The sequence below is a fragment of the Hylaeus anthracinus genome, unplaced genomic scaffold (assembly GCF_026225885.1).
Source record: "Hylaeus anthracinus isolate JK02 unplaced genomic scaffold, UHH_iyHylAnth1.0_haploid 12002, whole genome shotgun sequence".
Taxonomy (NCBI): domain Eukaryota; kingdom Metazoa; phylum Arthropoda; class Insecta; order Hymenoptera; family Colletidae; genus Hylaeus; species Hylaeus anthracinus.
In genome coordinates this window covers 755,977-772,159 of record NW_026534349.1, presented here as the reverse complement: position 1 = coordinate 772,159, position 16,183 = coordinate 755,977, and the positions used below count along the sequence as shown (strand labels likewise).

At 39.5% G+C, this 16,183-nt stretch overlaps 1 protein-coding gene across 6 annotated transcripts in view; it reads right to left on the bottom strand.

The window, feature by feature from the left end:
- Positions 1-4,311: 4,311 nt before the first annotated feature.
- LOC128891784 (potassium voltage-gated channel subfamily H member 2) overlaps positions 4,312-16,183 on the bottom strand; it is a 119,752-nt gene continuing 107,880 nt past the window's right edge. For 2 of the 6 annotated variants that reach the window (XM_054151565.1, XM_054151568.1), the window contains 11 exons: positions 15,870-16,179; positions 15,353-15,689; positions 15,066-15,250; positions 14,784-14,908; positions 13,876-13,890; positions 12,490-12,585; positions 12,045-12,185; positions 10,467-10,794; positions 9,417-9,494; positions 7,208-7,447; positions 4,312-6,260 (listed from right to left, as the gene is read on the bottom strand). In XM_054151565.1, coding sequence (XP_054007540.1) covers positions 5,936-6,260; positions 7,208-7,447; positions 9,417-9,494; positions 10,467-10,794; positions 12,045-12,185; positions 12,490-12,585; positions 13,876-13,890; positions 14,784-14,908; positions 15,066-15,250; positions 15,353-15,689; positions 15,870-16,179 — 2,180 coding nt within the window. In that variant the 3' untranslated portion in view covers positions 4,312-5,935. The remainder of the gene's footprint in view (positions 6,261-7,207; positions 7,448-9,416; positions 9,495-10,466; positions 10,795-12,044; positions 12,186-12,489; positions 12,586-13,875; positions 13,891-14,783; positions 14,909-15,065; positions 15,251-15,352; positions 15,690-15,869; positions 16,180-16,183) is intronic. The other 4 variants (XM_054151566.1, XM_054151570.1, XM_054151567.1 and 1 more) reach the window with 4 other exon arrangements.

Genomic DNA, 16,183 nt, shown 5'->3' with positions numbered 1-16,183 from the left:
ATTTTTCCATTCAACCACTATCGAATAATTCGACCACTGCATCGCAAACGAAATATTGTTGTTAATTTCTCAAGAGATGTGCTCTCGTGATCGCAAAAAATCTCGTTCATCGCGCAGATATTGTCGTGATCTAAAAATAAAAGTAAAATTTGAAATTAAAAAAAATAAATGAAAAGTTAAATCGACACCATTCAAAATACAAATATATAGATGAAAGTTGTCAAATGCCAACGTTTTTTTATTGAGCTGCGCTGTAAAAAATTGGTGGCTATTTTTCTTCCAAAGCGAATATCTTTCTCGACGTGGGTAAGAATAAAGACGCTCGTGTGATTTTCTTTAATCAGAGGGTGCTCGGTGGAGAGCAGGAATTGATTTAGGGGGGTGGTACAAAAATCTTTTCTTTCTCGTGCTTGATTCTGTTTCACCCTCACACACGCACACACGCATTCACGACACGCTCACGTTTTTCGTTCGTTACATCTCGTTCATTCTCGTTTTCCCGCGCTTTCTTTCACTCCACTCCCCTCTCACACTCTCTCACCGTTTCACTCGAACAAATTTTCTTGTTACGTGTTACAAATCAGTGCGCTCACCGTTATAATCGATACGATCCAAGAGTTATGTCATATATATATATATAGATATATATATATACAGAACAATCTTAAATTGCATAATCTGGGAAAAAACGCGAGTAAATTCATCTACCGCGGGTAGGATATCAATTTCCTTTTCCCTCCATCGTCCTCTTCTTAATTCTATTGATTTGCTTAATTTCTTTACAAACGAAAGACGCATTCCGCGACGAGCGGTCCTCGATCTGTCTTTACGCTTCATCTATTGCACCTACGTTTCCTGTCGTAACGTCTTTTCTATTATAACAATATATTATTAGATTATTCGAGTGGTTTTTAGGTACGCTGGGCGTATTGCTTCGAATTTTTAAGAAAAGTTTAGCATGTAATAGTCGTGCGCGAAGAGTCCGTCTTTCAAGTTGAGAAAGGTTTCGTATAGGGACAATCTTTTCAAGCACAAACAGTACGTGTGTATATATGTGTACCGTCGATGTTTGAGAAATTTGTTCCTAAACGTGTGGGACTCGTCTTGACTTCAGGAGTAAACTTTTAGCATGCGACTACTACAGTTGTAAATTTAGAAGATACGCAGAGTGTTTAATTAGGTACAGGTGGCCATTCATTTAGGCAGTACAATTCTACAGGGCAAAATATGACAGAAATCAAGAATAATGGAGGCTTTATGTATAAGATATTTCATAGTATTAGAAAATATTTTTCTCTTAACAACAAAATTTGAAGACACTGTTCTTTGAGTATACTTTTTCCTAACGGTGAGTATTTAAACGTGTTTTTCTTCATTAGTTTACCTTCATAATAAATAGCAAAGTAAAAATGTCTAATTTCGTCACTTTTAAGTTTTGTCTTATTCTGCCCTATAAAATCACTCCCTAGAAGGATGCTATCTTTACTTCAACACTCTGCACATTAAAAATTAGTTAAACTGCGCGTAATAATATATAACATATTATAATACATATATAATGAATATTTTAATATATACATACTATAATATAACAAATTATAATATATTACAACAGACTGTAATAAATTTAATATTGTATTGCATCACACTGCACGTATGCTAATTCACATTTGTACAAGGTACGACAGAGGTTTCAACGAACAATCTCGCGAGTCGTCGATCGAGGAGCACCCCTGTCGGAATTTCGTCACACAGCCTGGTCTTGACGACTTAATCTCGGTCCTGGCACGAATCTACCTCGAACAACATCCTTTCGAACGTCTCGATCATTTTTCCTCTCTCCCATCTCCCTCCCTCTCTCAATTTAGCCGCGGTAGAATTCAAAAGCGAGAGGCAGCTTCGATAAAAAAAAAAAAAAAAAAAAACAAACGGATACATATGTATATATATGCATGTATGTATGTACATATCTTCGATGACAGTTGTGTATGTTTGTGTACATGTGTGTCGTCTAGCTTTTTTTTTTTTTCATTCGTTCGTCCCGGAAGCGTTAATCGAGATATACGAAGTCATTCGTGCGAGGACTTTGCGGTCCGAGAAACGTTCGCTCTCGCTCGCTGAAAACGACGAAGGACGAAGAGTACGCGAGCAATTTTTCAGTTTGGAAACACACGTTGAAGTATGATGAAATGTGATTTTGGAGATACCTGATGATGAATCTGGCAATGTTGGTGTCGATTAGCGGGACAGGTGAACTTCGTTCAGAGTTGAGTGTTATTTGGTGAGAATTTATTAGAAGAATCTTTTATCCGAATAAATTTTCAATTAAAGAAGTTTTTCTTCGGGTAAGTCATGCGTAGAAATTTTCATTTGGTTAAATTTTCAGTCGAATCAATTCTCATTCGAATTAATTTTTAGTCGAATAAATCAATAAATTGTGAAATATTTGTCCGTAATTTGAAACAAAATGAACTCAACTCTGACTTTCTTGAATATCGACTGATGCTGGTTTTTTAAAAATTTTAAAAAGACTAACATCTTCTGCAAGTGTGGCTCATGTTTCCATCGTTTCTTCCAAGTTCTGATTCTGTCACAGCTAAAGGAAAAGTAGCAGATCTGTTAGAAATCATCTGTTTGCCATGATTAATGGATACTCATTTTTTCAACAAAAGTTCTACGTCACTCTCGTCACATCTTCGTCGATACGTCTATAGAGCTGAATTCGAGGACAGCAATGATCGTAATCTTTCAAATGTAAATATTTAATCGAAACTGAAAATTAATTCTGTGAAACCAGAAATTTACTCTGTCGATTTTTCTACTGCTACTATAATTAAATAATTGCACTATTAATTTATAGTATTAAATTTACATAATAACATCATGTAAATATTATTACAATTAAAGTGATTACTCAAAAAAAATTTGCGAGAAACTTGAATATTATCACTCGAACAATAATTCAAACGTTATTCCAGATAAATTGAATCGAAAAAGCAAGAGATACAAAAAGAAGATGCTTCGTTTGATCACTGCTGTCCTCTTTTTCTGGACCACGTCGAACATTCGTTTCAAAGAACAATGAAACCGTATCGTTTCTCCGTATACCTAAGTGCGAAAATCCACGTGTGCTGCGTGTACTACTGGTAGGTAATAATCAAAGATAATCATCTATCTGTAATTAAAAAGGTGCTTCTCGTTAGCGCTGGGCCGCTGCTCCTTTCGGTACAAATTAATTACGAGTCGTTTAATCGTTACATCGAATGTATCGGTATCATTTACAGCCTAAAATACTGAGCAAAGAATGAATAAGATCAGCGACCGATGATCCTTGATCAAGCTCTTCCACGCTTCCTTTAATCATGTTGATTTATTTTATCCTTTATCGTATTTACTCCTTCATTACTTCCAAGTTCTTCAACTGCGTGAGAATTTTGATACATCTAGATCTAGATCTTAATCAATGGTTATTTACATTACAATGCTCGTAATTCCAAAGATCTCGATCATTAGAGATTCTAATATAAAAAAAAAAAAAAAAAAAATATATATATATATATATATATATATTTTAATATCAGAATCGCTAATATTCACTTGAATGTGAATCATGTTTACTCGAAATCGATTCTAATAAAAAGAAATGTAATACCAGAGATAGGAACGAATCCATAGTGTAACAGAATCGTTACAGAGGTCGTTCAAGGGATCATCGATCAGCTCTTTTCACCCTCATCGCTATGTGATATAATCGCGGGGAGGGGGGGTGAAAAAGTAAACTCGGGAGGTCGAGAACGAAAAGAGAGGAAGAGAAACCAACGTATATGCTTGGGAGCAGTAATTAATTCGAGTTACTTTGTAAAAAATTTTTTTACAACGCGTATACGCGTACACACGCTCGAATGTATACACGTACGCGCGCACGTATATATTATGTATAATATGTATAATTATTTATATATCATTATTGCGCAGGCAAAATATGTTACTCGTATTTTTTTTTTTCCATTTTTACGATTTTATATCGTCGGTATTTATATTTCTCCGCCTCCTCCCCATCGCGCTTGCGTTTCTTCCCTACTTTATGGCAATAATAATATAATATAATAATAATAATATCAATAATAATAATAATAATAACAATAATAATAGTAAGAATATTAGTAATTATCTAAATTCTCTTCGTAATAATTTCCCATTTCTCCCCATGCCTCGTATTTTCTTGTTAATTGTTTCTTTGTCTGTATAAAGGACCATTGCAGTATTTTTGCTCGTAGGTGGCACTCAGAATTGTTTCTCGTGTTTTTAATGTTTCGTTTTTTTTTTTCTTTTTTATGTTTACTCTTTTTGAAGCTGTTTAACATGTTTTTCTTCTCTTTAAGTTCACAGACAATGCCCTTGCTTAACTTACATCGTATGATATCTCCCGAAAGTCGCGACGTTATCTAACGCACACCATATCGTACGGTTCGATAAACTTTTAATACGTTATTTTAGTTTCACCTCTCGTGCTTAATTTTCATTACTTTTTTTTCGATTTTAAATTCGTCGTCTATAAGCATTAAAAAAAGAAGGTGCTCTCTCTCTCTCTCTCTCTCTCTCTCTCTCAGTCAATTTACATGTTTTTCATTAAATTTCATTAAACTACACGTTTATTCATCGCGACGCAAAGGACTCCGCAATAATTCGAGAAATTCCACGAGCTCCGCTCTCCTCTCCTTCGCTTCGTAACGTTCCTATTTTTTGTTCTTTTATTTTTAATTTTACGAAAGTCGATCTTCCGCCGTCTTGTACTTTCATTATTTTATTATAAATTCCCCCCCATATCTCTCTACGCTCTTCCATCTACGTTTATTATTTCCCAGCGAAAAATCGTTTCGCGACATCGATCTACGATAAAGCTTCTTCCCCGTTCAGTCAAACGAAAAGATTGCACGCTTCGCGCTGCTCCGAGGGGAATATGTATACGCGTGTGTTTGCCTGTGTGTATTTGTGTATGTCGGTTATATTCGATTTAAAAAAATTGCTCCAAGGAAATCGCATCGACGCGAGAGTGGAAACATCGATTTCTCCCTTCTCGATCAAGATGATGTCGCGAGATTTTGCGTGTATCTGTTTGTTCGCATGCGAGTGTGTGTAGAACTTTCCTTTTGTTCCGTAACGCCGTTCATGTTTTCCGTTCGCACTCGTTTCTCGCGTTTTCCCGTTCCTCAAGCTTACGTTCTCATGTTATACCTCGTCGATATCGCTGAACGTCCGCCGATCGATTTTTTCCTAGCGATCTTTCGGCAGTTGATCGAACAATTTCGAGAAAACGTTACAGCTGTCTCGAAGATCGATAATATAACGGGCGTAACAATTGTCGACCGCGTTCCTTAGAAAAATAGTCAGCGAAACGAACGCTACTGAAGTTACTAATCTTCCTTGACGTTTCGAGATTAGCAACACAGTGTCTAAAAAAAAAAAAAAAAAAAAAAAATACTCAACTTAGACCTGACGAATATGCAATCGTGGAAATCGTTCTACGTAGAATATTAAACGCTCCGTTTTAATACAAGTAGAGAGATACGTAAGTTAGATGAAATAAACCATCGAATTTAGTCGCTCGTCACCGATGATGATCCTTAAAAATTAATTGCTCGCGTTTCGAGTGTCGACAGTGACCTGAATAAATAGCTGGCACGCAATGGCAGGAGTCGCTAAAGAATAACGTCGAACGAAAACGGGGACAGGACCTCTAGAAAAAAATCGAGCGGCTGGCGCGTTAACGCACCCTGGCGCCGCGTTGGCTAGATCCTTCGAAAAGGAAACGGAAGGAGTCCACAGCCATTCGAGTGATCATTGGTCGCCGGATCGAGCCGTCTGCTCGACAAAGCCTCCCGTGTCAGTCGCAAGCGAGACGAAATTACTTCATAAACGAAGCGAAACCTTGGCCTTAACTACCGTGATCCTGGTCGAGCTCGTCCAGGGACTCTAATCTCGCTATAGGCGCCTCGTTTATCGTGAACTCCCAGGACATGTCCTCGCTGGTCTGCCTCGAAGACTCCTGGCGCGGACCGGACGCCTGGCCCGCGCCGTCCAGTTGCCTGCTCTCGGGGCGCTGACTGCTCGCCAGATCGCTGGAGCCGCGGTGATTCGTCGGCTCCTTCCGGGACTCGCTGCTTCGAGGACGCTGAGTCACTCCTCGATCCGCCATGGACACCACGCAGTTCCAGGGGTCGTCCGCTTCCGGTTCCGAACGTTTGTTGAACGAGCTGTACCTGTTGGTTGAAAGAACGCTGTTTGTTGTTAGGCTAGGACGATGGTAGTTGATGTTAACACCTTGCTGACTGGATGTTTGGAGCGAATGAACGCTATGCAGGCGAATGAATGCAAGATGAAAATATATAAATACAGATAGATCAACTATATTTACATATATATATATATATGTATATGTATGTATATTATAGAGGATGTTTTTCAAAATATATACACTGCCATTTTCTTTCTTTTAATATTAATTATATGTGAATAAGAACTCAAGATATAATGCTTCATACTGTGTATATATGTTTTTTTCGGACACCGTGTCTCATTGTATGGAGTAAATAATTTTGTTCGTGACTAAAGTGGTAGTGGAAATACAGAAAACAGACTAATTTTGTAATAACAAGATAGGATTTGTTCAGACAAAATTTATCGTTCTCATTATACGAGGGTATTTAGTCTAATATAAAACTATAAATTGTAGTAAAGAAATGTATATAATGTTCTATTTGAAAAAATGAATTTGTTTCTTAGATCACCCTCGCCACTTTATTAACACGTTAAGTGCCATGCCAATCAGCAGTGACTGAATACGCAAGAATAAATCTATTCTATTTTTATATTAATAACGAAATAGTTTGAGAATTATAAGAAGAATATTTGAACATTCTTACCAGAAAACTTAAAAAAAAAAAAAAAAAAAAAAAATGCTTTTGGACACGTACATCTACTATTATAGCAGCCTTACATGTATTTCTTACATAGACAACCTCTCGTAGCGTAGAGGGAAAAGCAAACAATATAGACTGGCACTTAACGCGTTAATTTACCGATGCATGCATTTCCATTGTATTTCCCCATTCTGCATGATTATTCAAAGCCGTACATATCTTGGAATTACATACTTTTTCTTTCATCTTTTTTCAAACAGACGTCAAACACTTATGACGTAACGTACCCACTCCTGAACTCTCCCCTTCTGAATGCAGCAGGTTGACTGTGCCAGGCGTGCGGCAGGTGTCCCTGCTGCGTGTTCGGTGGTACCGCCAGGTCGACGGGTTGGCTCTGCGACCTGGTAGGCGCCGTTCTTCCATTCAACGCCGTCTGCAGGGCGGTGGCCAATGCTGACGTGTCAGACGTCACCGTGAGTCGCGACGTTCCCGAGGACGTCGACGTTGGCTCCCTCGTCGGGGGTCTGCTGCGGATGGGAAATCGACGAATGAATCGTTTATCGACGCCTGGGCAGCGGACACACGCGTCCCGCTACGAGCAGCAGCGAATCATACTTGAAGCACGTGATTATGTACAATGGGATTCGATAGGCCTCTAATTCCTCTAAGTGTCCCGAACAGTGTCGCAAGTCTGCCTGATTTTGGGACTCCTATTGTAACCTTGGTAATCGGACATCGACATTATGATTGCTCTACGAGATCGGCATCCTCGTTACCGAGACGTCGTTGCCTTCTGCCGCGAAAGAAAGTTTCAAAGGAGCACGGGGAGGCTTTAATCGAGCGCTAAAAGGAAATACGGTAGAATCTAGATAGTTTTAGTCGGAGAACATTGGTACCCGGATGCCATGTTGGTTTTGGGCGGGCAGAGAGATCCTCTGGCGAGTAGTTTGGATGTTTCGTAAACTCTAAAGGTGTTCGTTCGCGAGGCAGAAATGTTCGTTTATTCGATAATTGTACTTATATTCCAGCAAGGTGATTATAAGAATATTGTAAATTCTATTATTCAACCCTTCGATTGTCACAAAAAATTCATCCACTCGCTGGAAGATGTCTAAAGTGAAATTATGAACAATAAAACTATCAAGACTATACTGCACTTTTCTAAACGGGTCTAGCAAAACATACGTATGCTTGTGCACTAATGATAACTTATGTCCTACTTAGTGGCGGTTCATACTCGCGGGAATTAGCTACTAGTTGAGTTTCTTACCTCTTTCCATCACGACGGGATATTTTAAGTTGCTATGAAGGCAAGTATCGTTAAGCGGTGTACTAATGTTATTAGATGATCGTGTGTGTCGCGTGATTGTGTATTTCAAGCGATCGAGAGATCAAGAAACTGTCGCGTGTAGCTTGTTATACGTATTACCAACAATTCCTACATGGGAACCTTGTGAATGTTGAAAGGTTACTAGAAAGTAGATTCTCATGTATAATTTTAATTCGTTTACGAAAAGTATCGATATCATTGATATTCATCATTGGCGATATGATTTGGAATTAAACAAGTTCGATTATTGGTTTGTGAATTCATGGAATCGAAATTGAGTACACTCATACGATTGTAAACTGTGAATATTTTATTCAACATTTATTCATTGTGAAAATATTCAGCATTACTATCCGCAGTTTCCGAAACGTCAAATTCTATCACTCATAAGATTCTCCAAGCGTGTGTGTATCTTCGTAAAAACGTTAAGCATCGTCTCAAACGTCTGTTCTAGCGCACGAACAAGAAAAACGAAAGAGAAACTTTCTAAAACGATTTTCTTGGAAATTTTCCTTCAAATTGCTCAACAGTGGTATCGTAATAGTAATCGAGTTGGCGTCGTCGGGGAACAAACGTGATATCGTTTGTCCATCCTCAAATGTTTACTCTCAAGATTCGAAACGTGCTATATTACAAAACGAAACAAATTATCTACTAACGCGTCGTGTGATAAATGCTCGGTACGAGATAACTAATAATTATTAATACTAACAACGGGTAAAGAAAAAAATCGGTTCAGCAATTACGTATGGAGGATCGATCGCAATGTACAAAATAAGAGAAAAGATCTAGCCACTAGTATAACCCCAAACAGAACAAAAAACCATTCTAAGAGGTGTCGAAACGATTCTCGATTAAATGTCGATGTCGATTATCGATCCCAATCGTTTTGGAAAAAGAAATCATCACGATAAACAGTGATATCAAGGTAAAAGACGTAAAACGTGAAACGATCTATTCGTTTGTTACGTGCTCGCGATCATCTCGGCGAAAGGAAAATAATTATGCGTTAGAGTTATTAGCGAAAACGCAACGGAGATAGCAGCGTTACCGTATGGCAGTTATTATTTACGGCATTTTCTATGCTCCTGCTTTTTGTTTTTTGATTTCTAGTTGCGCGACACTGCTCGCAAAAGGGTTTCAAAGAAGAGTATGAGTATGGTCACCTTCGGAACTTGTCCAACCTTTCCAAAATAAAAGACGCCGAAATCAAATGCAATTGATCCAGGGATTTCGAAAGAAAGCTTTCCAAGAATAAAAACATCGATTACTTCCTAGGAAAAACAGAATCAATTTCTACTTGAAAAAATGATTAAGAACAAACACACGCACGCACACATAAACATAAACATAAACATAAACGTAAACATAAACGTTCTCTGCGATATCCGAGAATCGATCGGATAGAGAGAATTCAGAACAAAACAAAGGGAGAGAAAGATAGTTGTTCTCACAATGTTATTTTCGCTATGACAAACAGTCTAACAGTGACGGTATCGTGCGAAAAAGTATGGCGCTATACTTTTCTGAACGTTGAAAGAAGGGTGGAGACTACCACATATATTTTCTAGGGGAGGAACGGGAAACACATCAAAATTTTGTCGATTCAAAATTGGTACAAATCAGTAAAGTTTCATAATTTTAAATTAATTGAAAGACTAATGGAGATTAATTGATAGGAGGTTAAAATTGTCTGTTTAGTGACATGTACCGATTTCGATAAAACTTCGTATATTTATAAATGAAAATTGTTGAATTCAGCCTCAATAACGAGCAATTTATTGATGACGTTCCTAATATTTTCCTAATTTTTTATTTTTTATATCAGAACCAAGATAAATTCACACTTATTTCATGGTTTTACTTACATACACTTTCAACTAAAATTATTCTATGAAAGTTTCAGTAAAAATTTTAGTTACATCTTGTGATCCAACCTCTAAAAAATTACTTAATAGAATCACAACGTCGTCGATAGATTGCTTCTTATCAGGATTGAATTATTAAGTGCAAGCTTCCTTCGTCGAGCTTTACATAGATGCAAGGAAACAATTATGGGACGTGCAAATCAATTGAACCATTGATCCAAACATATACATGAAAAACGGCCATAATAAACTCGTGGGTCAGGTGTCTTTAAGAAACGCCAATCTTTTTCACGCGTTACCATGAGGATTGTCAAGATTTCAAGTCGATCGCGAGTCGTGATCACTCACCTAAACAAACCGTGAGACGTGCTTGGCTGGATCTTTCCGTTCCCATTGGTCGATGCTGGAGCTGTCGGTGGTTGCGGTTCGCTGGCTGATCGCTGGACCAATGCTGGAGCTCTGCTACTTTGCTTGGTTGTTCCAGCAGGAGCGGTACCAGGCATCATCTCGATGCTGGAACTTTCCCTCGACGAGTTAAGCGTTTGTTGAAGCAGAGTCAAGATCAACCTGATGTCCCCGGCCATGGAGTGCTCCAGGGAGGACATCTGCCGCGACAGCTGGTCTATTCTGGTGTTTATCTCTTCTATAGGCCGACCTGGACCACTTTGAAAGTCACCTGGAAATTCCAACGAGCGATTCGGTTAGAAATAGACGGGGTTTCTAGGGTCGACGGGATCGTTGGTGCTGTGAGACAATGTTTCGTTATTTTTTTAATATTTTTAGGACATCTCTGAGCTTTCTACTGGTCGAATAGTTTGTTATTTAGTATATTGTTAAAATCTGTTGAATGTTGCAGGGCAAGGTACACCCTTATATGAAGGGTGGGAGTCAAGGAAGTGGATACCGGTGCTGGTTTTCGCGAAGCGACCGAACAACCAACAATTGGACTGTATTCGATGGTGAACAGTAACCGACTGACTGGCTTCAAGGAGACGAGTACCGAATGGTCGGTACGGTACAAAAAAAAGTTGTTTACCACAGTGCCCGAACGCAACGGTCGAGAAACTCGGCGCAATTTCGAGCTCCAAAATATCCATTCCGAAATAAAGTCTGTTGACATTTATTTACTAGTTCCTTGATTTGGACTACGGAAATGTTCGACTACGATACGATAAAAGAAATTGTGGGATTCGTGATGAACGATGCAATAGTATACAGAAGTATATATCTTATAATGGTAGAAGATATGAAAAAAAAAGGGATCCTCATGATCTACTTACAGAAGCTAGAATGACAAGCAGTTATAAAAATCCTTACTTTTTGAATTACTACTACGGGTATCTGCTTGATAGAAAAAATGGTAAAAATGATGAAAATTACGTTCTTTTGGATGTAGGAGAAGGTCCTTATAGATCCTCTTAAATGTATCAACTCATACTCGAAATATACAGTCGAGAATGTTCTACGATACTTTTCTAGTCCTGCCAACAAGAATTCTTCCAACGTAAATATTAATTATCTCAAGTTTTCACTACAGAGTTTTTCGTTTAAAGATGAATGGTTAAACACGTCACGAGGGGACGAAGGTATCGAAAAAGTATTTTCGATAAAAAAATGATTTACTCCACATTTATATCAAATACCTTTTACAAAAACGTTTTAACCAAAACATACAATCATTCCACATTAAACGGAACACCCTGTACAATAATCACCTACTAAAGGACATGGCAAACGTAGCCACAGTAATTACCATTTCCATTGCCTCAAAACATTCTCTATCCAACTTCTCCACCATCTCACAAGCACCGATATCGACGAGTTCCCATCGAATCGCGATATTTTCCAAAAACCAAGTGTCGATACCACGTGTACATAAACCGTTCGAAGCATAAGAGCACATCGAGGCTAGACTATATCACCCACCGTGAGACTGCGGATGTTGCGGTGGCGACGGTGTTGTGTAATGACTGGACGTCGTCGACGTGGGATGCACCACGATCTGGCTGAGGGAGCTCTCACCAGCGGCCGAGCTTCTCCGCGCGGGCTTCGTCAAGGGTGTGGTCACTGGATAAACCCAGGCACAGAATCAGTACCGCCCCAGGGAGCTAGAGCAAGCCTTCCTACCCTCTAAAACTGCCTCTCGTCTCGAAGAGGTAGGGAACGAGTTTGGGAGGGGAGACGAAAGAACAGAGAGGTCGAAACTCTCGCGTCAACATCCAGGGACGTGAGAAACGCGCCGTTTCGTTCACGTTGACGCTCGTTGGCCGATTACGGGACACTTTCGCTAAATAAAATATATCTGGGGAACGGGTGGCGACGATTTCTTACGAAACCTCGGCCCTGCCGATCCGACCAGATGGATACTTACTCTGCTTGGCGAGGTAATCGTGACTCGTGAGCGGCAGCAGGTGGATCTTGTGCTGTCGTAGGTCCGGTATGCTGCGCTTGAGATGGGTTAGCATGCCTGAACAACCAGGTTTCAAGGTGTTAACGAACTCGGGAGTCAAACGCAAACGCAAAGCTTAACGCTGCTCGCTTAACCCAACTGCCTCGAGTTCACACGCTGTCCCTTGCTCTCCGTGTGGTCATACTGGCTCGCTTCGCTTGAGTTTCGACTGTTTGTTTCTACATTCCACGGTGAATTCTCGGTCACCCTTGTGCTCGAAGTCGGGGGCTTTGGTTGGATTCAATTAGGGCCTGTTCATGCGGATGCGGGGGAAGTTTAAGTCATTGTTTTGCTGTTTTCGGTGTTATTCGAAGAATGCTGATTCTCCAAGTTGGTACTTTTCGATGGTTGTTTTAAAAAGAATATTTACGATCTTCTTCCGCAATAATTTGTGACACAAAATGTTCAAACTGTAACGCATGTAAATCTCAACAAAGCCACCGACATAGAACGCAAAAATAGAACCATTTCTCGTGGAATGAAAATGCAAATATACACGGACATCATCTACAGATGCCTGAGAACAGTGAAGTCTTCTACCATACACTATACGATGAATATATACAGCGAATGACAGTTTCGACCATAATTTAACCTCTCGTTAGAAATGATAGCTTGATCGTTATTTACATCTCTCTACCCAATACAAAGTTGTAATTTTCTACAAAAGGAATCGATGCGATCGTGGAATTTTGAGATCTAATTTTACTACTAATATTCGAGTAGTATATCTCATGCCATACGACTTGTACAATTTTCGTGCCAACTACGTTTTGCTAAAGTCGATATTAACAGGATTATTAGCATAATTCGTTTCACAGAATCGTCTGTACATTGTGAAACGAGCTCTTTGAAGGACTTTAATGGTCGATCGTACTGGAGAACATGGCTCTGTCAATCGAGGCGGTTGGGTTAAGGGGAAGTTTTAGCGAACAGAAAAAATGGTGGAGAAGTAAGGGGGCCAGACATGTCGATCGAAAAAAAGCGCGTGACAGATGAACTACGCTATGGAGACGAGATTTCAGAGATAATCTACGGAGGAATGAAGATCTTTATGAGACACGAGCGAGTGGCAATTGAACCGAGATGAATCTGATCGGGATCGCAAGTATGGCGAACGTGGAGCGGAAACGGAGGGGAGTTTCTAAATCATGACCGCGATTGAAAAGTAACGATGAAATTGTTTCAGTCTGTTTTGGAAATGTGAGAGAAATGTGTATGGAGTGACCAGAAATTCGTGGTGCAACCGAAAAAAGAGGTGATTCTTCGTGTGGAATTAAATTGAAAATTAGAAATAAAATTATTTACCATTTCGAGCAAGACCTGGAAAAAACGGTCGATCGAGTAAAAGTTTGAATGTACACGAGACTACATTAAAAATAGAACGAAGATGCTGTTGTTAGTGTATCGAGCAAAGATTTTATCGTGTAAGTCGATAAGGTGAATTAATTTACTTGTGCATAACTGTTAGACTTCCGACTATTCACTTCTCGTTTCATATGTTCACCGATAATAGACTTTTCTGCAAACAAATATTCAGATACGAAAGGCTATGAATTCTCGAGCAGAAATTGTCCTTTGATACAACGACTGCACCTTGGGGGGTGTTAAAGAAATTATAAAGCTTCAGTTCGAGCGTTAGAGCAAAAGTTAATGGTTCTCGTCTCCCCGCTTTCACTCCACGACTACTGTGTAATTACGGCAAATTGTAATTACTGGTACTCTACAACGAATCGGATTTACTTTCTCGCAATAAAGTTATTATTCGAGCCAGAAAAAAACAGTTCTTTTGTACGTTACTAAGTGGTCGAAGATAGTGTTACGTCGAGTTAACTAAAATAGACTGAAGGAGAGCAAGCCGAGTTTTTTTTTGTATACACAGTGTCTCAAGATGCTTCTGTGTCTCTTGTATTATGAATACTTTGTAATGATAAGCGTAAATGCGGCGGGCGTTGCGAAGCATGATTCAAATGTACCTTTCTGAATCATAAGGATCTTCCCGCAACCGTATATCGCTAAATCTCCGTTCGTAACGTGACCGAGAAATCGTTATTACGACATCCTTATCGAATATCAAAAAGTTCTATTTGTCGTGCAAAGAACAACATTCCTCAGACAGAAAGTAGAGGCAAACAAGATAGTATCGGTATTAGACTGTACTCCGATGGAAGTGAAACGGAGTAAAATCGATTCACGGACAAAAGTGTTGTTCTCACCGGTAATAGAGTTCAAGGTGGAGCTTCGCTGCTTCGGCTCGTCAAATTCCAGGTTCAAAGGCGTCACGTCCTGGCCAGCTTTGTCGGTGTTGAACTCGAGAATTCCATGACCGCTTGCTTTGTCGCTGTGGATCGAGAAAAACGATCGTTCGAATGAAATGAAATATGTACAAAGTCGTCTTAATTATGATGTAAATTTATTTGAACTCTTAGTGTCAATGTAATAAATAAACTATGGACTCGGCATAATATTATTTAGCATTAATATTATTTAGGACTTACTAGTCTTCCTGATCAGCCTGTAAGGAGTCTTGTCGACCAATGGGGATAAGATTGGTGCCAGGACCTCCAGGTCCTCGACGGTATCTCGGTGGACGGAAAGCGAATCTCCTAGCGTCGACGTCAACGTCCGTTGGAGTGCTGACAGGAAATCTTGCTGATACTGGATCGACACCAGCTTGTTCTTCCTGCAAGTCATCGATCGAGTCATTGAATAAAAAGAAATCTAAACCTTGCATAAAAAAGTATTATTCTGCATTTATTATTTAACATATTGATAGATTACGTACGTCTCGCAGATTAAAAGTGATCTCGAGATTCTGGCTAAAGTAATTGGAGAATTCCGGATAGAGGGCCAGAACATCGAGCAGATCGTCCCTGTGTATCTTGTGCAGATCGCAGTAAGTTAGAGCGCGCACGTTGCACGACGACTTGCCAACTGTCGGATGTATGCAAGGATTCTCCCCGAATATGTCGTTCTTGCCCAGAATGGCCATCACCACGTCGTTCTTCAAGATCTCTATGCTGCCACGCGATATGAAGTACAGAGACGTCAGCACGTCTCCTCTATGAACTAACGTGTCACCCGGTGGCGCGTGTGTGGTTTTAAATTTTAACGATAACACCCTGGAAAGAATAATTATAAGAGAAAATTAAATGGATCGTTGCATACAATTAATTATACGAAAAAATTAAAAGTATTGTTGTTGAAAACGTTTGACAATTTTATAACGGAGCTTGATCGATGCAGAATTTTGCTCATACAAAACTGGTGAATCGATATTATAATTTATGACTTTCTGGTACCTTAAACAACCTTGACTGGCACCCTCGAAGGCCCTACAATTGGTTAACAGGTTTCTGTTCAGATGAAGACAAATGTCCGCCTGAAGGCACTCAGGGAATCCTTTCAGAACACTGTTCATGTCGATCCCGTTCGTGAAGGTCCAAGCGTGCTGAAAGTACTCCTCCAGTCGTTGACGCAGCGGATTCGGGATCTGATGGAACCTTATAAACTCTCGAACTCGAAGCATTTGCGTATGGTATCTCGCCGTACCGCTATAAAGCCTCTGAATTATCGCGGAGACGTTACCAAAGATACTGGCGTACATCAGAGCTGA